This window comes from Mesoplodon densirostris, chromosome 2 (genome assembly GCF_025265405.1).
Source record: "Mesoplodon densirostris isolate mMesDen1 chromosome 2, mMesDen1 primary haplotype, whole genome shotgun sequence".
NCBI lineage: Eukaryota > Metazoa > Chordata > Mammalia > Artiodactyla > Ziphiidae > Mesoplodon > Mesoplodon densirostris.
The window spans coordinates 141,974,041-142,001,074 of NC_082662.1; the positions used below are offsets into that span (position 1 = coordinate 141,974,041).

General features: G+C 43.1%; 1 protein-coding gene and 1 pseudogene across 1 annotated transcript; one reads left to right on the plus strand and one right to left on the minus strand.

Moving 5' to 3' along the window:
- The first annotated feature begins 592 nt into the window (after positions 1-592).
- Positions 593-22,570, plus strand: LOC132484464 (eukaryotic translation initiation factor 2D-like; annotated as a pseudogene).
- On the minus strand, positions 17,354-27,034 carry LOC132484463 (dual specificity tyrosine-phosphorylation-regulated kinase 3-like). The gene is made up of 3 exons (XM_060091011.1): positions 26,829-27,034; positions 24,742-24,853; positions 17,354-19,145 (listed from the first exon to the last, which is right to left on the minus strand). Exons 1-3 carry the CDS (start codon positions 26,903-26,905, stop codon positions 17,571-17,573), a joined length of 1,764 nt encoding a protein of 587 aa, XP_059946994.1. The 5' UTR covers positions 26,906-27,034; the 3' UTR covers positions 17,354-17,570.

Genomic DNA, 27,034 nt, shown 5'->3' on the forward strand with positions numbered 1-27,034 from the left:
GAGAGGCCCGCATACCGCAAAAAAAAAAAAAAAAAAAAAGTTTTGAATAACACATTTGAAGCTCATTTGTATAGTTTTTTCCTCTTAACAGGAGGTCAAACCTCGGACTAAAGTGGATTCCTTGTTATTGTTATTATCACCTCATGTAAATTAAAAAACAGGAAGGAGAAAATCTCGGAAAGAATTCTAGCTGAGGCCCCAAGTGTGCAATAAAATGTAAAGATCTTAATAAACAAAAGCCCTGAAGAAAACCATTCAAGAGGCCTGCAAGTTTAAGAAAACACGAGTTCAATTAATTTTGTGCAGCTGAACTAAACTGCATGGAATGAGAGCTGGCAGAGCTCCTACTCAACACACTAGAACGCTGATGGAGTAAAAATGAACGGAATCGCTGTTGGCCCCAGAGATACGACAGACGCGCCCGCTCAAGCCACTCGCCTCGGCGCAGAGCCCGGCAGAAGGGGTGAGGCGAAAGGGTGCACCGCTCCGCGCAGGGATCCGCCCCGCCTTCTCCGGCCCCGCCCCCCATGCTTCAGTTCCCAGCCTTGCCACTAGGGGTGGCCGCGAAGCTGCGCGGCCCCGGTTTCCAGCCGGGCCCTTTTCCCAGCCGGGCCCAAGCATGGCTGCCCCCAGGACTGCGGGTTGGGAAGCTGCCGTGCTCGCGCTTTCCTAACAGTCCCTGGCTGCTGTGGTCTCCTTCTCTTCCGCAGGCCACTCCAGCAGACATGTTTGCCAAGGCCTTTCGGGTCAAGTCCAACACGGCCATCAAGGGGTCGGAGAGGTGAGGGAGAGAAGAGCCTGCTCTGCCCACCAGGGCACCCAGACATCTCTCAAGCTCGGCTGGCTCACAGCCTTTTCTGGGCTGCGTCAGCCGACTTGGGGTGGAGGCCGAGGGGTACAGCCGGAGAAGGGACCCCGGGGGGCGGGCAAGGGTGAGTTAGACGTGTTTTGAGAGTGAAGATGGAGAGGAGGCCTGATTTATCTCCCAGGCTGTCTTTTGGATATTTTGGTGAGTTTACGAGAAAGCGTATAATTCAATCAGCGCGTATTGACTGCAGTCTGTTTAAGGTGTCGTGGAGGCTGCCAAACTGTAGGAAAACAGGGTCCCTGCCCTACCAAGAGCTTTGAGTCCCTTGGGAGAGATTAGATGGGGCACAGAGAACTACAAGTAAACGAGAAGAAGTGTCTAGTGATTACCACTGGCAGGAGAGACAGGTGGAGGGTGAGGTGAGAGGGGATAAGGCATATGTGGTAAGAACTGTATCTGTTCAGTTTTGCAAATGAAGGTGTCACCTTGGGAATTTTGGAGGCAGTGTTCTATAGTTGTCATTCTTGGTGCCCTAGCAGAGCTGTTTAATCATAAGTTGACAGATTTGGCAAGCATAGATGAGAAAGGAGTGGGTCCAGGAGCTATGTGTGGAGTCAGGAAGGCAGGGCTTAGTTTCCAGTGGCAGGCTAACTTGGGTCGCTTACCGGATCTCAGTTTTTTCCTCTCTTTGTGAAATGGAAAGACATGCCCCAGGAACATGTGAAAATAGATGAGACATTGGATGAGAAAGAGAATGGGATGTTTTGGAAGAGTGAGAATAAGGCATCGTCAACCAGTCTTTTTCTTGGGCCTCGTGATTTTATAGTAAGTCTTGAGTCCTCAATATTTATTAAAATCCATCCAGGCAGCATACATACCAGGTATGTGTGCTCTCTGCAGGAGGAAGCTTCGGGCCGATGTGACAGCTGTTTTCCCCACTCTTGGAACGGATCAGGTCTCTGAGGTAGTACCTGGAAAGGAAGAACTCAACATTGTGAAGTTGTATGCTCACAGAGGGGATGCAGTGACTGTGTACGTGAGTGGTGGTAACCCCATCCTATTTGAACTGGAGAAAAATCTATATCCGACAGGTATGGCAATGGGATGGAGATGGCCATTACTATGGTCCTTGCCTAACATCTGTTTCTTCCATTAATCTGTCTTCCTTAAGACAAATAAATGCAAAATCTCCCTAAGAATCTTTTTGGATTTAGTGTCCCTAGAATTGGGTCTTTCAAGATCAGAAACTGCTATAGAAGTGAGGGGAGAAAAGGGTTAACACAAAAGGAGGGTGGTTGCCAAGGGAAATTCTGAGGTGAAGAAACACTGGTTTCTAGTGGGTTAAGTCGGGATTGGAGCCGAGGTCGTGAAAAGGGTGGAGTTTCAGGGCATGTAAAAAATGCTTCTTAAAACTTCCACGAGTGGAATTTTCTTAAGATACTGAAGAGATACTGTGATGGGAAAGAAGCTGGGTTAGTTAAACTCCATACCCAGCTGTCTTAGTGGTGGACTTTGGTTGCGATGTCTCACAGGGATTCTTTCTTAGGCTCTTGTCTGGCTCTCAGGATACTTTGCTTGCTTTCTTTGTCACAGATCTCAGAGAGGCAGTGTCCTTTTCTCTTTTCCATGGCTGCTGACACCGACTTTGTCATTTGGGGGCTTTTCTTCCTCCCAGCTTGGCTGCAGCAGTGCAGTGCAGTCTCCTACCCCAGGCCACCCCTACCCCCACCCTGCTTTGCTGCTGTACACATACAAGCCCTTTTTGATCTAAGGGTTTTACTGCTAATCCCTGTGGAAACAGAGAGAATAAAAATAATAAACATGGGAAAGTTTCAGAATTTCTTACAGGCTGGTGCCCTGGTTTCGGATTACTTGCTTCTGAGGACATAAAAGGAATCCTCGTTGGGGCTCTGTCCCTACTTTTATCCACTATGGCCATGTTTGGCTGCTGCCGTCCAGGTGGAACAATAGGTGCCTCCAAGTCTCAAGTGACACCCAGTTTCTTAAGTCTCCGCCTTCTTCAAGACTGCAGCCTCTTTGAGAAGGGAGTCAGCCTGATGTAAACTATATGGAATGTGTTTCCCACAGGAAAAGGGGCACTCAGTTCCCAGAGAGGGGAAAAGGGATACTGGACAGGCAAAAGCAGATGTTCACTTCATCACTAGTTTTAGCCTTACACATAAATATCCAACTTTGGCAGCTAAACAGACTCTTAGAGCTGTAGCTCACTTCATGTGTCTTCCGACCAGTAAAAGTGATAACTTCTCAAGATCATAGATTGAGAGAAACTACTGCAAAGAGCTCAGTATAAATATGTAAAGAATGCAGGTCTCTAAGGCTAAAGGAAGCAAGGATTCTCAAGTAAATAGCATATAACATATAAACCGCTTCACAAACTTGGGGTAACCTAATGAAAAGAAAAGAATGCAGCTTCTTTGGGCATCCCCTTACAACCTTCTCTCTAGCTTTGACTTGAGTTTCTTTTCTACATGTTGATTAATGTGGCCTTAGTGTTTGGCTTTGCCATCCCCCAGGGGGTTGACTTTGGGGCAGTAAGTGTTTTCTGGCTCTCTTCTTGGACAGTGTACACCCTGTGGTCTTATCCTGATCTTCTAGCAACATTTACAACATGGCCCCTGGTGCTTGAAAAACTGGTGGGGGGGAGCAGGTAAGAGTATTTTCCTATATTCTGGATAGTGGCTGAAACCTACTTAGTAAAGGCCAACTACTTTAATAAATGTACCCATTTTGTGCATTCATATGATTGAAAAATAGAATTTTCCCCTCATGTCTGTTGCATCTCCTACTTGGCTGCTTCCATAAGCTCTCTGACCCTGCTGTAAGGCTTAAATAAGATAAGTGACATGAAAGTGCTCTGTGAACTGCCATATGCTATACTTTAGATTAATAAACTGAATTTAGGAAACCAGAATAAGATAGATCATGGAACTGGACCCTCAGCTTGGTGCTTCAGTTTGACCACTAGTCTCCCAGAAGGAAAAGGTCTGATCCTCAGTTTGCCACTTTTTATTTTTCATTATGAATAATGTAGTTGATGCTTAACAAATGTATGTTTGTTGAGCAAATGAGTAAATGATGAAGTAAACTGTGGAGTTAGTTGCAATGCTTTTGTTTCCTGCAGATTTGATGCCGCCAGGGCTAGTGTTGCCCCCTGCTGGTCTGCCTCATGTACAGAAGGGTGACCTCTGTGCCATTGCCTTGGTGGGGAACAGGTACTGTGCCAGTCAGCTGTGCCTATGGGGAAAAAACTTAGGGAAAACTTGGGAGGGGTGGGAATGACAACTTCACAGCATATGGATAAAGGATTAATAGAAAAAACATATTCTTCCTGAGCAATCAGAGAGTGGGGAATGGCAGTGAGCCTGTGGGGTGTCCATACATCTGGGCCAAGTGTATTTGCTCCTGCTGCTGCTTCTTCCTTTTTAAAATTTGTTTGTTTTTTTTCTCCTTTAAAAATTTTTTTCTTAGATTTACAGAAGAGTTGCAAGTATAGTACAGAGTCCTGAAATACTCCTTACCCAGCTTCCTGTAATGATAACATCTTGTATAACCACAGTACAGTTATCAACACTAAGGAATTAACATTGGTACAGTCCTTGTGACACTGTTACAGACTTTATGCATATTTCCCCAGTTTTCCCACGATGTCTTTTTTTTCTTTTTTTGTGTTCAAGAATCCAGTCCAGGGTACCACATTGCATTTATTTTTTTATTTTTTTTTATTTTACAAATTTAATCAGTTATACATATACATATGTTCCCATATCCCCTCCCTTTTGCGTCTCCCTCCCACCCTCCCTATCCCACCCCTCCAGGTGGTCACAAAGCACCGAGCTGATCTCCCTGTGCTATGCGGCTGCTTCCCACTAGCTATCTACCTTACGTTTGGTAGTGTATATATGTCCATGCCGCTCTTTCACTTTGTCACAGCTTACCCTTCCCCCTCCCCATATCCTCAAATCCATGCTCTAGTAGGTCTGTGTCTTTATTCCTGTCTTACCCCTATGTTCTTGATGACATTTTTTTCTTAAATTCCATATATATGTGTCAGCATACAGTATTTGTCTTTCTCTTTCTGACTTACTTCACTCTGTATGACAGACTCTAGGTCCATCCACCTCATTACAAATAGCTCAATTTCATTTCTTTTTATGGCTGAGTAATATTCCATTGTATATATGTGCCACATCTTCTTTATCCATTCATCCGATGATGGACACTTAGGTTGTTTCCATCTCCGGGCTATTGTAAATAGGGCTGCTATGAACATTTTGGTACATGTCTCTTTTTGAATTATGGTTTTCTCAGGGTATATGCCCAGTAGTGGGATTGCTGGGTCATATGGTAGTTCTATTTGTAGTTTTTTAAGGAACCTCCATACCGTTCTCCATAGTGGCTGTACCAATTCACATTCCCACCAGCAGTGCAAGAGTGTTCCCTTTTTTCCACACCCTCTCCAGCATTTATTGTTTCTAGATTTTTTGATGATGGCCATTCTGACTGGTGTGAGATGATATCTCATTGTAGTTTTGATTTGCATTTCTCTAATGAGTAAAGATGTTGAGCATCCTTTCATGTGTTTGTTGGCTGTCTGTATATCTTCTGTGGAGAAATGTCTATTTAGGTCTTCTGCCCATTTTTGGATTGGGTTGTTTGTTTTTTTGCTATTGAGCTGCATGAGCTGCTTATAAATTTTGGAGATTAATCCTTTGTCAGTTGCTTCATTTGCAAATATTTTCTCCCATTCTGAGGGTTGTCTTTTCGTCTTGTTTATGGTTTCCTTTGCTGTGCAAAAGCTTTGAAGTTTCATTAGGTCCCATGTGTTTATTTTTGTCTTTATTTCCATTTCTCTAGGAGGTGGGTCAAAAAGGATTTTGCTGTGATTTATGTCATAGAGTGTTCTGCCTATGTTTTCCTCTAGGAGTTTGATAGTGTCTGGCCTTACATTTAGGTCTTTAATCCATTTTGAGCTAATTTTTGTGTATGGTGTTAGGGAGTGATCTAATCTCATACTTTTACATGTCCCTGTCCAGTTTTCCCAGCACCACTTATTGAAGAGGCTGTCCTTTCTCCACTGTACATTCCTGCCTCCTTTATCAAAGATAAGGTGACCATATGTCCGTGGGTTTATCTCTGGGCTTTCTATCCTGTTCCATTGATCTATCTTTCTGTTTTTGTGCCAGTACCATACTGTCTTGATTACTGTAGCTTTGTAGTATAGTCTGAAGTCAGGGAGCCTGATTCCTCCAGCTCCGTTTTTCGTTCTCAAGATTGCTTTGGCTATTCGGGGTCTTTTGTGTTTCCATACAAATTGTGAAATTTTTTGTTCTAGTTCTGTGAAAAATGCCATTGGTAGTTTGATAGGTATTGCATTGAATCTGTAGATTGCTTTGGGTAGTAGAGTCATTTTCACAATGTTGATTCTTCCAATCCAAGAACATGGTACATCTCTCCATCTGTTTGTATCATCTTTAATTTCTTTCATCAGTGTCTTATAATTTTCTGCATACAGGTCTTTTGTCTCCTTAGGTAGGTTTATTCCTAGATATTTTATTCTTTTTGTTGCAATGGTAAATGGGAGTGTTTCCTTGATTTCACTTTCAGATTTTTCATCATTAGTATATAGGAATGCCAGAGATTTCTGTGCATTAATTTTGTATCCTGCAACTTTACCAAATTCATTGATTAGCTCTAGTAGTTTTCTGGTAGCATCTTTAGGATTCTCTATGTATAGTATCATGTCATCTGCAAACAGTGACAGCTTTACTTCTTCTTTTCCGATTTGGATTCCTTTTATTTCCTTTTCTTCTCTGATTGCTGTGGCTAAAACTTCCAAAACTATGTTGAATAAGAGTGGTGAGAGTGGGCAACCTTGTCTTGTTCCTGATCTTAGTGGAAATGGTTTCAGTTTTTCACCATTGAGGACGATGCTGGCTGTGGGTTTGTCATATATGGCCTTTATTATGTTGAGGAAAGTTCCCTCTATGCCTACTTTCTGCAGGGTTTTTATCATAAATGGGTGTTGAATTTTGTCAAAAGCTTTCTCTGCATCTATTGAGATGATCATATGGTTTTTCTCCTTCAGTTTGTTAATATGGTGTATCACATTGATTGATTTGCGTATATTGAAGAATCCTTGCATTCCTGGAATAAACCCCACTTGATCATGGTGTATGATCCTTTTAATGTGCTGTTGGATTCTGTGTGCTAGTATTTTGTTGAGGATTTTTGCATCTATGTTCATCAGTGATATTGGCCTGTAGTTTTCTTTCTTTGTGACATCCTTGTCTGGTTTTGGTATCAAGGTGATGGTGGCCTCGTAGAATGAGTTTGGGAGTGTTCCTCCCTCTGCTATATTTTGGAAGAGTTTGAGAAGGATAGGTGTTAGCTCTTCTCTAAATGCTTGATAGAATTCGCCTGTGAAGCCATCTGGTCCTGGGCTTTTGTTTGTTGGAAGATTTTTAATCACAGTTTCAATTTCAGTGCTTGTGATTGGTCTGTTCATATTTTCTATTTCTTCCTGAGCCAGTCTTGGCAGGTTGTGCATTTCTAAGAATTTGTCCATTTCTTCCAGGTTGTCCATTTTATTGGCATAGAGTTGCTTATAGTAATCTCTCATGATCTTTTGTATTTCTGCAGTGTCAGTTGTTACTTCTCCTTTTTCATTTCTAATTCTATTGATTTGAGTCTTCTCCCTTTTTTTCTTGATGAGTCTGGCTAATGGTTTATCAATTTTGTTTATCTTCTCAAAGAACCAGCTTTTAGTTTTATTGATCTTTGCTATCGTTTCCTTCATTTCTTTTTCATTTATTTCTGATCTGATTTTTATGATTTCTTTCCTTCTGCTAACTTTGGGATGTTTTTGTTCTTCTTTCTCTAATTGCTTTAGGTGCAAGGTTAGGTTGTTTATTCGAGATATTTCCTGTTTCTTAAGGTGGGATTGTATTGCCATAAACTTCCCTCTTAGAACTGCTTTTGCTGCATCCCATAGGTTTTGGGTCGTCGTGTCTCCATTGTCATTTGTTTCTAGGTATTTTTTAATTTCCTCTTTGATTTCTTCAGTGATCACTTCGTTATTAAGTAGTGTATTGTTTAGCCTCCATGTGTTTGTATGTTTTACAGCTCTTTTCCTGTAATTGATATCTAGTCTCATAGCATTGTGGTCGGAAAAGATACTTGATACAATTTCAATTTTCTTAAATTTACCAAGGCTTGATTTGTGACCCAAGATATGATCTATCCTGGAGAATGTTCCATGAGCACTTGAGAAAAATGTGTATTCTGTTGTTTTTGGATGGAATGTCCTATAAATATCAGTTAAGTCCATCTTGTTTAATGTATCATTTAAAGCTTGTGTTTCCTTATTTATTTTCATTTTGGATGACCTGTCCATTGGTGAAAGTGGGGTGTTAAAGTCCCCTACTATGATTGTGTTACTGTCGATTTCTCCTTTTATGGCTGTTAATATTTCCCTTATGTATTGAGGTGCTCCTATGTTTGGTGCATAAATATTTACAATTGTTATATCTTCTTCTTGGATTGATCCCTTGATCATTATGTAGTGTCCTTCTTTGTCTCTTCTAGTAGTCTTTATTTTAAAGTCTATTTTGTCTGATATGAGAATTGCTACTCCAGCTTTCTTTTGGTTTCCATTTGCATGGAATATCTTTTTCCATCCCCTTACTTTCAGTCTGTATGTGTCTCTAGGTCTGAAGTGGGTCTCTTGTAGACAGCATATATATGGGTCTTGTTTTTGTATCCATTCAGCCAGTCTGTGTCTTTTGGTGGGAGCATTTAGTCCATTTACATTTAAGGTAATTATTGATATGTATGTTCCTATTCCCATTTTCTTAATTGTTTTGGGTTCGTTATTGTAGTTCTTTTCCTTCTGTTGTGTTTCTTGCCTAGAGAAGTTCCTTTAGCATTTGTTGTAAAGCTGGTTTGGTGGTGCTGAACTCTCTCAGCTTTTGCTTGTCTGTAAACGTTTTAATTTCTCCATCAAATCTGAATGAGATCTTTGCTGGGTAGAGTAATCTTGGTTGCAGGTTTTTCTCCTTCATCACTTTAAGTATGTCCTGCCACTCCCTTCTGGCTTGTAGAGTTTCTGCTGAGAGATCAGCTGTTATCCTGATGGGGATTCCCTTGTGTGTTATTTGTTGTTTTTGCCTTGCTGCTTTTAATATGATTTCTTTGTGTTTAATTTTTGACAGTTTGATTAATATGTGTCTTGGTGTATTTCTCCTTGGATTTATTCTGTATGGGACTCTCTGTGCCTCCTGGACTTGATTAACTATTTCCTTTCCCATATTAGGGAAGTTTTCAACTATAATCTCTTCAAATATTTTCTCAGTCCCTTTCTTTTTCTCTTCTTCTTCTGGAACCCCTATAATTCGAATGTTGGTGCGTTTAATGTTGTCCCAGAGGTCTCTGAGACTGTCCTCTGTTCTTTTCATTCTTTTTTCTTTATTTTGCTGTGCAGCAGTTATTTCCACTATTTTATCTTCCACCTCACTTATCCGTTCTTCTGCCTCAGTTATTCTGCTATTGATCCCATCTAGAGTATTTTTTATTTCATTTATTGTGTTTTTAATCGATGCTTGATTCATCTTTAGTTCTTCTAGGTCCTTGTTAACTGTTTCTTGCATTTTGTCTATTCTATTTCCAAGATTTTGGATCATCTTTACCATCATTATTCTGAATTCTTTTTCAGATAGACTGCCTATTACCTCTTCATTTGTTAGGTCTGGTGGGTTTTTATCTTGCTCCTTCTCCTGCTGTGTGTTTTTCTGTCTTCTCATTTTGCTTATGTTACTGTGTTTGGGGTCTCCTTTTTGCAGGCTGCAGGTTCGTAGTTCCCGTTGTTTTTGGTGTCTGTCCCCAGTGGCTAAGGTTGGTTTAGTGGGTTGTGTAGGCTTCTTGGTGGAGGGGACTACTGCCTGTGTTCTGGTGGATGAGGCTGGATCTTGTCTTTCTGGTGGGCAGGTCCACGCCTGGTGGTGTGTTTTGGGGTGTTTGCGGACTTTTTATGAATTGAGGCAGCCTCTCTGCTAATGGGTGGCGTTGTGTTCCTGTCTTGCTAGTTGTTTGGCATAGGTTGTCCAGCACTGTAGCTTGCTGGTCGTTGAGTGAAGCTGGGTGCTGGTGTTGAGATGGAGATCTCTGGAAGATTTTCGCCGTTTGATATTATGTGGAGCTGGGAGGTCTCTTGTGGACCAGTGTCCTGAAGTTCGCTCTCCCACCTCAGAGGCACAGCACTGACTCCTGGCTACTCAATTTGGGATGATTTGTTGTCTATTCATGTATTCCACAGATGCAGGGTACATGGAGTTGATTGTGGAGCTTTAATCCGCTGCTTCTGAGGCTGCTGGGAGAGGTTTCCCTTTCTCTTCTTTGTTCTCACAGCTCCTGGGTCTCAGCTTTGGATTTGGCCCCGCCTCTGCGTGTAGGTCGCCGGAGGGCGTCTGTTCTTCGCTCAGACAGGACAGGGTTAAAGGAGCAGCCTCTTCGGGGACTCTGGCTCACTCAGGCCGGGCGGGAGGGTGGGGCACGGAGTGCGGGGCGAGCCTGCAGCGGCAGAGGTCGGCGTGACGTTGCACCAGCCCGAGGCGCGCCGTGCGTTCTCCCAGGGAAGCCGCCCCTGGATCCCGGGACCCCGGCAGTGGCAGGCTGCACAGGCTCCCGGAAGGGCGGTGTGGACAGTGACCTGCGCTCGCACACAGGCTTCTTGGCGGCGGCAGCAGCAGCCCCAGCGTCCCACGCCCGTCTCTGGGCTCCGTGCTTTCAGCCGCGACTCGCGCCCGTCTCTGGAGCTCCTTTACGCGGCGCTCTTAATCCCCTCTCCTCGCGCACCAGGAAACCAAGAGGGAAGAAAAAGTCTCCTGCCTCTTTGGCAGCTCCAGAGTTTTCCCGGACTCCCTCCCGGCTAGCTGTGGCACATTAGCCCCCTTCAGGCTGAGTTCTCGCCTCCAGCCCCAGTCCTCTCCCTGCGCTCTGACCGAAGCCCGAGCCTCAGCTCCAGCGCCGTCCGCCCCGGCGGGGGAGCAGACAAGCCTCTCGGGCTGGTGAGTGCCGCTCGGCACCGCTCCTCTGTGCGGGAATCTCTCTGCTTTGCCCTACCCAGGTATGTGGGGAGTTTCTTGCCTTTTGGGAGGTCTGGGGTCTTCTGCCAGCGTTCAGTAGGTGTTCTGTAGGAGTTGTTCCACGTGTAACTGTATTTCTGGTGTATCTGTGGGGAGGAAGGTGATCTCCGCGTCTTACTCTTCCGCCATCTTACCCGGAAGTCCCCACATTGCATTTAGTTGTCATGTCTTCTTAGTCTCCTGTCTGTGACATTTTCTTGGTCTTTCCTGCCTTGCATGACTTCAACATTATTTTTGTCGAACATCCACATCATCATCCTCATCTTTTAATTATTTTTAATAGATTTATTGAGATATAGTTTTCATACTATAAAATTCACCTGTTTCAAATGTACGTACGATTCAGTGATTTTTTTTAGTATATTTACAGGGTTGTTCAGCCATCACCACAGTGTCTCTTTTTTAAAATAAATTAGGAAGTAATGGTATGAACAGTTGTGAAAAATCAAAACCCTCTCACCCCATAATCCTTTTCTCCTAGAAGTAACCATTATCATTCTGATGCATATCCTTGTCAGCCTTCTTCAGTGCATATATACACGTGCATATAAAATGTATGGTTTGGGGTGTGTATGTTTAAAAATACAAATAAACAAACTTTATCCCTATTACTTTTTCACTTCAGGTAGTGGGGACATGTTCCATGTCAGCAAGCACAGATAAGCTGAATCTTTTTACCCACTGTGGGGTGATGGGAAAAGTCCTCTTCTAGTGGACATTGTGGTTGCCTCTACTTCGTCTCTATCACAAACAAGATCTTCCTGAGGCCTCTAGGGACACTAGTGCCAATATTTTTTTAAAGTAGATACTAGGAAGCAGAACTGTTTGGCTGAAGATCGTACATATGTTCTGTTGCCCTATAAAAATGCTGTGTCAGATTTTCCTCCTACCTACAGGGTATATGGAGCCTGTTTCCTTACATGCTCACCGACACTGGATATGATGGGTCATTTTCATTTGTATCATCCTGAATGAAAAATGACATCTTATTATTTTACTCATTGCTTCTTTGAGAGGGAAACATGGTAGGCATGGGAGGGGTCAGTGTTTAAAGATCTTATTTTTGTTGCTCATATTCTCCCATTTTCCTTGAACCTTTGGGAACCAAGCACCTAGAAATGTTTCCTTCCTTGTTTACCTGTAGCAAAACTTGAAGTTGAAAAGAATGGTGAAATTATTGTTTTTTCCCCCCAGTATTCTATCCAAGATAGGAGAAAACTACATAAATGTGTATTTGGCCTCTGAGTTTGGTATTTAGAATGTACGTGGAAATGAATCCTAGGTGGTTTATGGAAGGGGGTGAGGGTACAAGGGAGTTTACTAAAACTACAAGACAGGTTCGAGACCGAAGTTCTTGAGCCATTGACGATTCCAAGGGTGGAATACAAAGACCCGTCTTTTAGGAACTGGGAAAGAAGCCAAATTCAAAGATTCTGTGGCAGGAACTGACCCATGGGCACAGGAAGTGGAGCCACCGGATTAGCAAACGTTTTTTTGAAGTTCAGGTGTTGGGAAATCTGCCCTTGAATCGTCTCCCTTGGGTCCAGGCAACGTTGCCAGGCTTGTATATTCCCCTCCTGTTAGCCAGCTGGACACCAATCCTTACAGGCAATGTGTGAGCATTGCTAAGTAACAGTGGGCTGACAGAGATTTCCCATTTGGGCTTTGGAAGTTTTTTGTAGTTATTGTAAATGTGGTTGTTTCTGATATTTTGGACACATCCAGTTCTTAGACAGATGTTATACAGAGCAAGGCCTGTTATAAAGAACCAACTCAGAAGGAACCTTTCGTTGGTACCACTGTATCTCTCTTCTCTCTTCCCTCTGGCATCCCTCAGCCTAATTTATGGCATATGAATGGCCTCCCTTCTGAATTTCCATATAGGATGGCTATGCCTTTTTTAAGATAGGGGAGATAATTTATATTTTTGAAATTAAAGAAAGGGAACTTTAAATATCCTTCTGAGTCCTGGCTGGGTTTGGTTCATAATAAGAATATAAGAATGATAACATCAGTAGAGGAGTTACTTACACAGAAGGGAATATTTGGTCAAGGAATTTTTTTTTTTTTTTTTTTTTTTTTTTTTTATTTATGGCTGGCTGGCTGGCTGTGTTGGGTCTTCGTTTCTGTGCGAGGGCTTTCTCTAGTCGCGGCAAGCGGGGGCCACTCCTCATCGCGGTGCACGGGCCTCTCACTATCGTGGCCTCTCTTGTTGCAGAGCACAGGCTCCAGACGCGCAGGCTCAGTAATTGTGGCTCACGGGGCTAGTTGCTCCGTGGCATGTGGGATCTTCCCGGACCGGGGCACGAACCCGTGTCCCCTGCATCGGCAGGCAGACTCTCAACCACTGTGCCACCAGGGAAGCCCTGGTCAAGGAATTTTTGAAAGTCATATGTGTAGGTAATTTGAATAAGATTGAGACTGCACCGAGTTTTAGCTCTGTGATACAAGTGGATGCTTCAGATTTGCAACCGTGGTGCTTTGAACACATGTGTAGAAACCTGGTCCTGACATGTGCCCTCCTGGAAGACTTTCCCTGACCCTCGTCTCTGACCTCCTCCTTCTCAGAGCCCCCATTGCCATCGGAGTTGCTGCCATGTCACAGCCGAGATGCTGACCTCAGGTCTGAAGGGAAGGGGCTTCTCTGTGCTCCACACCTACCAGGACCACTTGTGGTGGGTTCCATGCTTTTTCTGTTTTACAGGGAGCTGGGTGGGCGGAGGGAGCACAGGGCCTGGATTGAGAAGCGAGAGTTTTGATCCCTGCTGTGTCCTTAGTCAAGTTGCTGACCCTAGACATTAATTTCCTTGCAAAATGTGGAGAAAAGATTTTTTTTTTTTGGCCTGTTTAGAAAAGAAATTACGGAGAACTTTATTTTCTAGGTGAATTATAGAATCCTAGGGCTGGAAGAAGGCCTTAGGGATTGTCTTCTCTGCCTCTCAGTACAGTGATATTCTTTATTTTTATGGCACTGGTCGATCTGGCCTTTTCTGCCGTGTACATTTAGGCATTTTCTGACCCCATGATGAGTGCTCGGGAATTCTCACATCTGAATCCAAATCAAAGTAGAGTAGATCCTCAGGCACCAGGGTGACAACCTGATGACTTTCCTGTTGTTCAAGTTCCACGTTTAGGATCTCCTCCTCATTACGGAACTTGCGCTTTCTCACTGTGACGGGTGCTCTCTGGAACTGTATGTGAGTTTATTTTCTGGTTATTTTCTTGTCATTTAACCAAAATAGTAAGTAGTGCTTTTCTCGAAAGCAGTATACCTGGTCTTCTGGCCAAGTGTTGTGTGGCCTGTTGGTATAGATTTACCCTTACGTTTTTAGTCAGTCTTGGAGTTACTTATTTTACAAGTATTGGCCAAGCCCTGCTTTGCTGGAGGTACAGCCTCATCAGTGTGGGTTTCAGCAGGCATTTGAGGGCTGCTTACTCACGTACTCCCAGCACCTTGTTTTCTGACTGTTAGTCTGGGCAGTTAAGGTCCTGTTGTCTAAATTGTTTTATCAGTGGCTGCCTCAGTCTCCCGTCCTCCCGCCCTTTGAAAACACTTATGGTATTTACCTGATCAGAATAGCCTAAACATACGCTCTGGCCTCACTAGTAGCCATACTTAATAAGCCTTGCTGCGGCTGTTAGTAAAACTTTGTTTGACTTGCATAATCTTAGTTAACATAATGCTTTTTGTTTTTACCGCTCTTGCTATGTGGCGTCCCTTTTCTTCCTGTCTTCATAAGGCTTAGTGGCATAAAGCCATTGTAATCTCTACTCTGCAGGTTAGATTGCATTCTTTTTTTTCAGTTGAGGTATAGTTGATGTACAATGTTGTGTTAGTTTCAGGTGTACAGCCAAGTGATTCTAGTGACCAATAGTATATCTAGTGATTCTAGATATAGATATATACATATATGTTCTTTCTCGGATTCTTTTCCATTAAAGGTTATTACAAGGTATTGAATATAGTTCCCTGTGCTATACAGTTGGTCCTTGTCATTTATCTATTTTAGATTGCATTCTGATTTAACACAGAAGCAGTCTTGAGCAGTCTTGAGCAGTCCAGGTGTTTGTAATTTGTTCCATACGCTCAACCTCGGGTTTGTATTTCACCAACCTGGTACTACAGATGCGTTTGCAATCTTCATTTGGTTATTTAATTCAAAATGGTTTTATTTTTAATTTCTATGAAGGGAATACTTTGGAAGGGGAGCTCCACTTTAACTATGTTGTCTTTAATTTTTCTCTGTCCCTGAATTTCTGTTTGGGTTAAGGAGGAGGCAAGAATTACTCTCCCCATTTCAAAGATGAGGAAACTGAGGCATGGGACTTCTCTGGGCCCAGAATTGGAAACAGAGTTGAGAGGCACACCCAGGTTCTCTGGCCTCTCCTGGGCACCCCTGCCTGTGGGTCTTACTCTCTCTGGACCCCCGCTGACCCCCTGACCGGGGCTGGAGAGTGTTGTGGCTGCTGCTCAGTGTTTCTGACATGAGGTTTTTGCAGGCGATCTGGAGACAAGTCCTCTCCACCATCCATTGCTCCACTGGCCCTGGATCCCCCAGATCTCAGTGAAGAGAAGGGGTCTGTCCAGGCAGACACCACCTTGCAGGGAGACATGAGGCGCCTGACCCTGGAGGGAGAGGAGGAGGAGGGGGAGGTTCAGCAGAGGTGTGGGGAGAAGTCCCCGTCGGAAGCTACAGAAGACCCCAGTGTCGGGGGCCTGAGCCCAGAGCTCACGGACAGCAAGACCCTTCAAGGTACAGCTCTGGCAGGAGCAGGGCGCTCGCCTCTCAGTGTGGGGACTGAAGCGCTCGGCTCTGCTTCCGCCCAGAGCGGCGCCACGGCTCCGGGAGGGGCGGGGAAAGGCCTTAGTGTTGGTGAGGGTGGTGCCACAGCCCTTTGCCATCTTACCTGGGAGTCTTGCGCATATGTCGCGTTTCCCTGGATACCCGTCGACTCTGCTATTTGGACTGTTCCCAGCTACACGGCCCTCTTAGTTTTCTTCTGGCTCTGACTTCTCTATCAGAGAAGCATCTGCGCCTGTCTGGGTGGGACTTTGTGGCCTGACCCCCTCTGTGGGGTCAGACCTCTGTAAAGGCTCAGTGTTCTAGAGAGTCTGGGAGCTTTGGTGCCTGGGAATGGGCTCCTTCAGAGCTGAGGGGTGAGGTACGGATGTCACCGTGCGGGGAGTTATCTTGTGCTGCGCGGGCCTTCTGCGGCCCTCAGGAAGGATGTGATTCTTGTCTTCTCCTTGCAGAGCAAATGGACGAACTGTTGCAGAGATACTTCTTGCGTGCTTTGAAGTACCGCGTCAAAAAAGCTGACCTCACTTTACTCACCAGCACTCTCCTGGGCAGCCACATGTTCTCCTGCTGGTATGGAATGCATGGTGTGGGCTGGGGGCCGGGCAGTGGGTCTGTCTCCTGCTCTTTGGTGGTAGAATGGGACAAGGCTGATGGGGGAATTGTTTTAGGGACATGATGTGGAAAGAGCGAAGTGGAGGGTTGATCTAGCAAATACTGAGTTTTAAAGACTTAAGTTTTAGCCAGTGAAAGGATGTTGAGGAAATGAAGGTTAAAATGCGCAAGGCGCTTTGAGCACTACCTCTGCTGTGGTGATTCTGGGCTCTTTTACGGATTGGGCAGCATGTCCGGCCCCGGAAGGGCCCTGGGGCAGCCTGTTTGTTCTGGAGGCTTCAGTCCCCTCACATCTTTCTGAAGAGTAGGTGTGCCAGATTAGGTTGTGTCAGCAGGAAGAATCGGTGTGAACCCCCCCACCCGACCCGCACACACAGCCACCAGCAGAGGGAGTGTTACATGTGGGTTGAACCTGGACTTTGAAGACTGAGCCATCTGGGCTCAAAAGCCAGCTCCCCAGGGTGTTGGAGCAAAGGTGTATTTGAGCCCATTACCAGGCTTCTCTGAGCCCTGATTTCTAACACTTGTAAGATTGCTGTCAAGATCGAATAACCTGACATTTAATAAGCACCCAGTAGATATTATCATGTCAGGAGATTTGCTTATTGATTTTCACCTCAAGTCTGAACTTCTTTCTTTTTGAGAATTTTGCTCTGTTTTTTAAAAAAGTGGTTTTAATGTAATTCTCTTCCTCTACATGTGAGCTTCTTTAAGGCATTCTATACACATGTGGGGTCTGGAGTGCACGGCAGATCTAGTTTTCAGTCTCATCTATAACTACGGCCATGTCCCAAATTAAGCCTCTGGAACAGATGCCGAGGGAGACTAGAAGTGAATGTTCAGGATATACTTTCTGGTATATCGTCTACCTTGAGAGAAAAGGATTTAAACCCACAGAATAATACACAGGTTGGTGAACACCTGACAATAAGAACAAAAGATGCACTGACTTATAAAAAGTCTTTGACTATGTATCCCAGGATGGCCAATACAAGCTGGTTAGGTAATTAGCCCTTCAAGAGTTCTTTTACAGTCATATAAAAATGCTTTGCCTTGTTAAAAAAAGATATCTAGTCTACCAAAAACATATCCATTAATGGGCTTGGTGTTGTTTCTTTTTTTCCATTTTCAGGTTTGCAAGATAATTAAAAATACCTACATATCATCTCTGAGCACACCAGCTGTCCATTAGCTAATCAGTTTTGGCAATACAGTGCACAGAGGTATACCACCACTGGTTTCTGACATTAAGTTAGCTTTAAGCTTATTGGCTATTCGTACAATTGGAGGCAGCTTGGAACCCAGGCCCTGGAAAGCATTTGCAGGGTTTACTACCCTTTTGCCTGACACCTTTTCAATGGTGAGAGGTCTGGGCACAGACTTGCTAATCCAAGGGTGTCTTAGTGCTTGAGCTGGGGTCAGGCGGGCAGAGGGGTCCCAGGTAAGACACCTTTTCAAAAAGTCTATGAAGAAGTAATCATCACACCCCTTCAGTGCTGTCCGCCAGTCTTTGCTGCCTGGGGGACCCCGCTTCTTACCCCTCCGTGAACGACCGCCCACAAACACAACCCTCCCATCTGCCTGACTGGTCACAAAACAGTAGCGAGGTAGGCCCCTGGAGTTAATAAAGTACTTGGCACGTTTGGATTGCTCCAGGAGTTTTGGTGGTGGCATCCCTAGAAGCTCCATCATACAGGCCAGCTGGTCTCCTTCATCCTCTCCAGGGAAGAGAGGATGTCCTGTTAAAAGTTCTGCAAGGATGCAGCCAAAACTCCACATGTCAATGGACGTGCTGTAGCGGCTTCCTAAGATGATCTCTGGAGCTCTGTAGAACCGAGACTGGATATAGGTGTAAAGCTTCCGGTACTCAAAACAGCTGGACCCAAAGTCAATGACCTTAGTCGCACTGTGCCCATAGTGTTTCAGGAGAATGTTTTCTGGCTTCAGGTCACAGTGAATGATCTTGTTTCTGTGGAGAGCATCCAAGGATTGCAAGATGGATTGAGCAAACTTGCGAACCAACTGGATACTAAAACCCTGGAACTTGTTTTTTTTCATGAGCTCATAAAGGTCTACGCTCAGTAACTCAAAGGCCATGCAAACATGGTTCCGGAACGTGAAACTTTCCAGCATATGAATAACGTTCATGCTACCGGTTTTATCCCGCTTTTTAAGATGCTCCAAAATCCGGATCTCCTCGGCTGCTTGGCGATGGAAGTGCTTTTCATTGCGTACCATCTTCAGGGCCACGTACTGTCGAAGTTTGTGATCATAGACCCGGGCTACCTGCCCAAAACTGCCCTTGCCAATAATTTTCAGCACCTCGTATCGATAAGCTAGATGGTCTCGAGGCACGTGAATGTAGGCCCCATCTGCATCATCATAACCCCCATTATTGGGACCACCGATAACTCCATGTCTTTTTTTGGCATTTGGACCCACAAAGTAAATTTCTGGATAATTGATGATTTCCAGCTTCTCATAAGCAGTGAGGTGGTGTTTATACTGCTTCAGTGCTTGTTCTGGAGTCAGAGGCAACACTTTGGATGCTTTGGATGAACTGCTGGATTTTACTGTATTCACACGATCTGAACTTTTACCCTGAGAAACTGTAGGAGAGCATTTTTCAGAGTCGTTGATGCCATCTGACTGAAAAGTATCAGATCTTCTGTTGCCAAATTCTTGAAATAGTTGTTCTACCTTCATCTCACCTCCATTCAGGAAGCACTGAGTAGGATCTCTTGTTAAATGCTCAGTGGTGATCTACGGCAAAGAGAAGTGAATCTATGTTAAAGTCACTAAAAACGGTGGAAGAACGAAAGAATCGTCCCCCTGACTGAACAAAAGAACAAAACATGCCAGTTGTGTAGTTAAAAGGCCCAAAAGTGAGATAAGAAAAGCAGGAGTCTCTAGAAACTCGTGTTATGTTAATCCTTAGGTTCCCTGACTGCTGTGGCCACCCCAGCCCCACTACGTAGGCCTCCCTTTGTTCAAAACAAGACGGTCATTTTACCATACCCGAAACATGCTAGATTCCTTCTAACTGGTATGTCTTCCTACCGAGAATCTTTTCACCCCATCCACTCAAATCCTACGCTCTTTCAAAGCCCAATGCTAGTCCTCCCTCTTCCACTTAGAACTACTCCAAGCCCATACTAACTACGGCTCCACTCACATCTTAGCTGCAGCTTTTCGAGTCTACCACGTAATCTGGCCCTTGTTATATATATACTGTCCTATATTGTTCACAAACTGTTTCAAGTATCTTCCCAAATCTTAAGGGCATGTACCAGGAGCAAATGAATACATATTAAAGTGTTCTGTAAATGATAAAGGGACAGAGGCAGGATGTGATCCCCAGGTCTTCTGAATCTGGGTCCAGAACATTAACATAACCTGGTACCAGCTTCTCCTAGTGCCTGTACTATTCTCCAGTAGGGCTGAATGTTGACCTTGGCCTGGAATCAACCAAGGCCTCATCATCTACTCCTGGGTCCCCAAATAAATGATCGCATCTTTCTATCTCAGTTCATTGAATCACAAAATTTCTAATCCAGAGAACTCTTGAGATCACCAAGGCCAATTCTTTATGTATCTGGTGAGTAGCAGTGAGAATCTAAGGCCCCAGGGTGCTTCTTGTAAAACTCTCCTAAAGACAGAGAGTCTCCTTTCTCTCTCCTTCCCTTGCTCATAGACACATACACTAGTCTCCCTCAGCAAACGCCTACGTGACAAAGGCATACAACTCTTTTTACTTGATTTGGCATCACCTTTTCCTGCAAGGAACAATAACCCACAAAAGAAAACTCTGCTTATTAAATACCTCTGAAATGAAATAAGATTCTTTGAAACTCGATGGAGGGAAAGACAATGAAAAAGCCAAATGCTAAAAAAAATACTAAGAAAAATATAAGAATGTGCTAGAAGGAAAGAAGAAAAAAAGTGCTAAATCTGTTGTTTAAAAAAAAAGTCTGGGATACTTCAAAGAACAACTATTTTTCTTAACAGACCCTGAAGAACTTTACCCCCGATCTGTATGATTGAGAGCCTCTATGATCAGGGGTAGATAATTCCACAGAAGCTCTGAGCTATCTTTATGATCTCTTAAAATATAACGCAAATTATAAGGTAATGATCCAAAGTGGCCAACCATTTAAAAAAGAGAATTTTAATATAACCTAAGCAAACAACACCTGACCCATCACCTATATAAATAAAAATATAAAAGATGTGAATATAAAAAAAAAAAAGGGATGAAAAAAAAATTAAGTGTTGGCATACTTTAGACAGCCCCTAATTTAGTTATAAAAGCACGACATTAGTTCCTGCCTGCTTCTTTTAGGTCATTTAATCAATTTAAACATTTATATAGTACTACAGTTACAAAAATGAGGCACTGCACCATCTTACATATAAGCGAAGCAGCCAGTACAACGGTAGCCATACTTTGGCATTGAGTTTCTAAATAAAGAGGCAAGATACGGACCAGGAGAGATCTCTGATACCAAAATAGAGAACTATCACTAGTCAAGAAAATAAAACAGGCTGGCAGACAGAACCTAAATACCTTGCTAAGATGTAAATATAATGCAACGTTTTGTTTATCAGCAATTAAGTCAAATAACCATTCCTGTTTTTAGGGATGGAAAAAAAAAGGTCTCATCCATCCATCTAACATTCACATGAGCACTAATTGTTCACAATTATAAAAGTGCCAAAAAACAGGTTACCTCAAGGCACTACAATCTATTAGGAGATAGGTTTGGCTGAACTAGGGAATTACAATTATTTGGTTTTAGGTAGATTTACATAACAAAACCAAATATTTGCATGCATCTAAACCAGTTTTCCTTAAGTTTTTACTACCTAACCTAAATGCATCTAAATATTTACTGCTAAAATCTTGGGGACACGTTCTGAAGAAATGTGAAGTCAGAAGGCCTAGGTTGGGGTCCTGGCTACACTGCTCAAAAACTGTAGGTCCCAGGGTAGGCTTAACCTTTAGCCCAGTTTCTTAGCCTCAATTTCTTTATCTTTAAAGTGTGGATAATAATACCTCCTTGCAGGATGTTGTGTGAATCAAATTATAATTAATAATATATGTGAAAGACCCTCAGAAACTATAAAACATGTTAAAAACACTGGTAACAATTAGGCAAAATTCTCAATATATTGTTTAAACTCCAATACACCCTCCCTTTCCCCTTTCAGCTTATCTTTTCTCTCCGTGGTGCCTTCCTCTGCAGTTCCAGACTCCCTCCACCAGACATCTGGCATTAACTATGCCTTCTGCTCCGTGAAGGCCTGCACAATCAGCCTTCCCTTAGGATGCATGGAAACACCTCACCCACTTTCTCCCCCACATAAAACCTCCTTTCAACTTGCCATGCAATTTAATGGGTTATCTCTCCAGACATATTTGACCTTTAAAAAGAGCAATGCCTTAACCCAAGGGAATGACTCTCTAGGACCCGCGGTCATCAATGACAAGCTGGTAGGAAAGGTATTTGTGGTCCAGGGTCTACCCCTGGGCATTTCACCTACTCTACCTACATGTAAGGCTGTGCTGGCTCTGGAGGTATTCATTTCTGTTTGTGGTAAAGAGAGGGTCTCAGGTACAGACTGTTAATAAGAACAGAGATTTAACTTCCACAGAACTATTACAATAAGATTAAGGATGTCATTTGGATTTCCTGACTCATGGTTTTTCCTTAAAGTGAGCCTAAATCTCTCTCTCTGCAAATTAAGTCTTATTTTGCCCTCCGGAACTACACAGGAGTGTCCAAATTTCCATGTTAAAGCCCTTCAGATACCTAAAAGGGGCTGTCCTGCCTTCACCATTTTTTCTCGAGGCTCATCATCCCCATCACATCCTCCACCTCACACAGCCTGGGTCAGGCTGCCTTACTATATCCTATTCACGTTCTCAACACGTTATGGGCTGCACGTTATATCTCTCTGCAAGTGTGGCTTCCAGAACAGAACAAGACACTTCAGGTCTAGTCCCCTGTAGACTGTCAAGGTTTGAACCTGCAATGAATCTGAAGAATTCCAGAAAGAAATTTTTCCACACAGGGAGGGGTTCTCGCCTTAGCTTTCTTTCCTTTCCTGTAATAACTCAAATACTGGTCTGAATCAATTATGTATCAAGTCTGCTGTGCTATAAATAAAATCTTCCTTCCATTGTTCTAGGAGAATCTAGAATTTTCACACATATTAAAGTAGTTACAAAACACTATATATTTCTAGTCTAGGGTTATAATCACAATAACTGACTAATGTCTGCAATCGACTTCAAATATTTTAACTATGTAATTATATCCAGAGAGTCAAATAATGCCAGATTAATCATGTTTTATTTAAGAATGCTTCATGTACATTGTTAATTTGGAGTGCTCTTTTTTTTTTTTTTAACACCCTTGTATTGGAGTATAATTGCTTTACAATGGTGTGTTAGTTTCTGCTTTATAACAAAGCGAATCAGCCATACATATACATATGTCCCCATATCTCCTCCCTCTTGCGTCTCCCATCCTCCCTATCCCACCCCTCTAGGTGGTCACAAAGCACCGAGCTGATCAATTTGGAGCACTCTTGACATTTCAAATAGAATCTTCAACTGCGTTAATCAAGTCTTAAACATCGTGTTGAGAAATTCAGAAAAGGAACATCCTTCTCGTCCAGATATAAAACACCCCCCCTCCATCGTTCTCGACCCTAAATCTCTGCAACACAAGGCTAACCCAATAAAAGCCTATGAGCAGATGATTTATAGTTTACAACAAGAATGTAAGGGCATCTTGGATAAACAATGAAGCCAAAGCACTTTGTGAAATGAGCAATAGCGTCTCGCAATGGAGTCATGGCATAATGAACTATAAGTGTTACTAAGAGGTCAAAAGCACTTTTTTCAGCAAAATTTGCAAAGACACCATTGTTTTAGAATCTAAAATCTTGTGTTTTGCAAGCTGTGTTACTCTGAATACCATACAGTAAAAAAATTCATTTTGATCCTGAAACATACAATTTAATTGCCCTACTATATGGTGATTAACATTGGTCAACTCTGAAGTAAAGTTAAAATAGACTTTAAGTCACATGATGACGGACTGTAAAAGTTTCCCAGAGAGATGTGCTAATTGTCAGCAAGTAACCACGAAATCTGAGAGTCAACACACGAGTATATAGGTGGTTCTGGAGCTCTTAGAGTTTTTTACATATTAAAAACAATAAGCTTGTGGAGAATGGAAACTTACTGCACTTTAGAATGGAGATTAAAAATTGGGTGACCATACTTCCAAATATATGTAGCCCGTATTTTGTAATATTATTAGCCTTGAAAGTAGTGAAGGGGTTGATTTTTAATGGCAAAAGCTGACAAACCGTTGGGAAGGACTATGAAAAATGCAAGCAGTGTTTTACATAGAAATAATTTTAGGTCTTAAACAGAAATATGAAGGAGAATTATTGATAAATTAGTCTACTCAATTATTCAGTTTGTTTGTTGATGATATATGCAGCAAATTTTAAAGTCACAGGATAGATTCTCCCTGTCATGGAACTTGTCCAAAACCCTGCTCTCCCTACCACTCTATGAGTGCTGAGGGAATGGGAATTAATTTATTCTCTTAAACATAAAACGGTGTCAAAAGCTAAATGTCTGCAAGCTCCAAAATGATTAAATGCATCGAAACCAAAATGTATTGCTCAAGTTTCATTTATGATCTCTAAAATGGTTCTCTTAAGCATACTAATAAGCTAGGACTGCATTTCTACCGTGCAGGAAAAATCTGCAGATCTGTAAGTTCAGAGGTATTTTCTGTTTCTTGTTCTTGTTAAAATGAGCCATCATAATATACTGTACATATCATTCTATCAAAAAAAAATAACCACTATCTAGGGCTTCCCTGGTGGCGCAGTGGTTGAGAGTCCGCCTGCCGATGCAGGGGACACGGGTTCGTGTCCCGGTCCGGGAAGATCGCACATGCCGCGGAGTGGCTGGGCCCGTCAGCCGTGGCCGCTGAGCCTGCGCTCCGCAACGGGAGAGGCCACAACGGTGAGAGGCCCGCGTACCGCAGAAAAAAAAAACAAAAGAAACACTATCTAGATAAAAGTAGCATGTCGTTTTTTTCCCTATTTACCCCAGTGATTGAAAGGGATAGGTGGGCTCCAAATCAAAATCATTCTGAAAAGCTGAACTTGGACCACAGAAATTGTTATTTCAAAGTCAAGAGAAACCAAAAGTGAATAAAAAAGAGCCTGGGTTACCAGTGACATGTAACTGTACCTTGACCATTTAAAGTAGCACTTCCTCCTTTCCAGGCCCATTAGAGCTCAAAGAATTACTTCATTTACTTACATTTAGTCTTCTGGGTAGAGGTGGTTCAGGAGGATTGCAGAGTGCATTTGAACAGGGTGAGCCTTTGGTTTCATCTATTATCACGACACTGTCATAGACAAAATCATCCAATCTAGTTGAAAGGATTACAGATAAAATCTGTCAGTAACTGAAGTATATAAATTTGTATTTCCAAAACACCCTTTAACTGCTTCATATCTGCTACAAAGAATAATTAATACAAACAAATGTCCACACTGCATTTTGGCACTGAATACACACCACAGGGGTATTTGGCAGAGGAAGGGAGGAAACCCAACTTTTCCTCCTTTTTTTTATTTTTAAAGAAAGGACAGCATTTCTAGGTTTATAGTTTGAAATTGTTAAAATAAGTCTTACTTTCTGAATGTTGTTAACAATAGGGACCATCAAAAGAATCTCATTTAACCTACTACTTGAAAACGAAGGCTAGTTGAAATCTGAAGCCTAAAAGCTAACCAGAACAAACAAACAAGACAGAGAACTGTATTTTCAAGTCGGAGACTTGGATTCTAATCTCAGCTCTACCACTGGCTACTCTACCTTCCTCTCTGAGCCGTTGGCCACATGTTGTAAAGGGAAGAATAGTTCCAGTCTACGCACTTCTGGGTCTCACAAGCAAGAAATAAAAGGCCTTCTTAGGGCTTTCTCTATATTTATTTATTTACTTTCCTACTTAACATCTATCTAACTTGTAGAAAACTACAGTGAATTCTACAGCAAATACTATAGGGATTCTCTAAATTACAAAACGTACTGGATTTCACATCTTTACCCACTTAATTTTCGGGTGGATGGTGGAAGCTAAATGCCAAATGATAATTTCTCTGCTCTTTAACGCTGTGCCTCCCTCCACCGCTGTAAGGGAACACAAAAGACGGAGAGGATTTATTTAATCCACAAGATGGCTCTGAATAATGTATTTCATCTGCCACCAAGAACATGGATTTGCCAGTAACACACATCAGCATTTCATTGTATCATTGTTACATGATATACTATGAATACAATGATAATGAGCCAGCTGCAAGGGAAGAATTTTTTTTAATCTTTAAAACTATGCTGGAATATTTTAGTGGCTTATAAAAACTGTTTTGTAAAATTCTAGAGTTTTCTTAATCGATGTGTTATAGGAGTACAAAGAGAAAAAAAAAACGAAAAACAAAAACCAAACAGAAAACCCACTACAAATTATTTTTGGAATGTTCTCTTTTTAAAAAACATGCTTACATTCTGATAAAATTATACCTTTAGATGCATGGGGGAGGGGATGTGGGAACAGATGTATATGTATGACTGATTCACTTTGTTATAAAGCAGAAACTAATAAAAAAAATAGAAAAAAAATTATACCTTTAACGGGAACTGCTTCATTGACAAGAACCAAAAATTCTGGATGTGACTGATTCTTTGCCAACAGCACGAATAAAACAAACAAAATGGGACAGACGTCCACATTTACAAAGAAAAAGACAGACTGAAGACCTACAAGATTTCCTATAAAGAGCCAAAGGAAATTACCCAAAGGTAGTCTCCATGCAAATGAGGTGGGCAGGTGGTCCCTACTCTCCGTTAAGGTGTAAAATCCTATGAAAGGTGGAGAATCTCTCAAAACACGATCCACAAAAAGTCCTACTCGGCAGAGCCCCTCACCTACACCCCTCACGGCAAAGCCCTTGGTTATCTGCTCTGAGCAACAGGGCTTATTTGAAAAGGTATTGCTCCCTGACTCCCCCAGTTTGCTAAAAAGCCCCACCAAAAAATCCCAGCTTCTCAGAGTTCCTACCATATACCCCTGATGTAGGACTTCAGAAATAATCCCCAGGGTTGGAATTCTTCTTTCCCTAACTCCTTTCTAGCCCACTCCCGCGCTGGGCTGGGGGCAGGGGAGCTGATGGAGAGGAAGAGGGTGGGCCAGTCCCGGAGAGGGAGTCAGACCCCTTCCCTAGTCCTTACTGCTTGGGGGCTCGCTCAACCTGCAGCCCAGTCCATCCACGCCCCCCGACCTCGCCTGCCAGCTGCAGCGGCTCCTTCGGGAGCCCCAGCGCGTTATCCCCCGGCGCCGTTACCTCCGCGGCTGGGGCGGGAGTCCGACTCCTGGCGGCCCCGCATCTTTCCGCCCGGGCCCGCGAGCTGTGCCTCCCATCCGTTAGCTCCGGACCCCCCGGAGGGAGGGGCGGCGTTTGGACGGTCAGGCGAGCAGCGTCCACCTGAGCTGGGGCGGCTGCCTCCCAGGCCGCGACGTTTCCTCGTTAACTGTCTTCCACACAGTGCA

What these genes read in the sequence shown, in the direction of transcription:
- LOC132484463 (XM_060091011.1), bottom strand. Translation starts at nt 26,905, where the DNA reads ATGGGAGGCACAGCTCGCGGGCCCGGGCGGAAAGATGCGGGGCCGCCA. An exon ending in CTCCCGCCCCAGCCGCGGAG is followed by an intron (nt 24,854 to 26,828) that starts GTAACGGCGCCG and finishes CCTTTCAACTAG; the next exon opens with ATTGGATGATTTTGTCTATG. An exon ending in CTCTACCCAGAAGACTAAAT is followed by an intron (nt 19,146 to 24,741) that starts GTAAGTAAATGA and finishes TCTTTGCCGTAG; the next exon opens with ATCACCACTGAGCATTTAAC.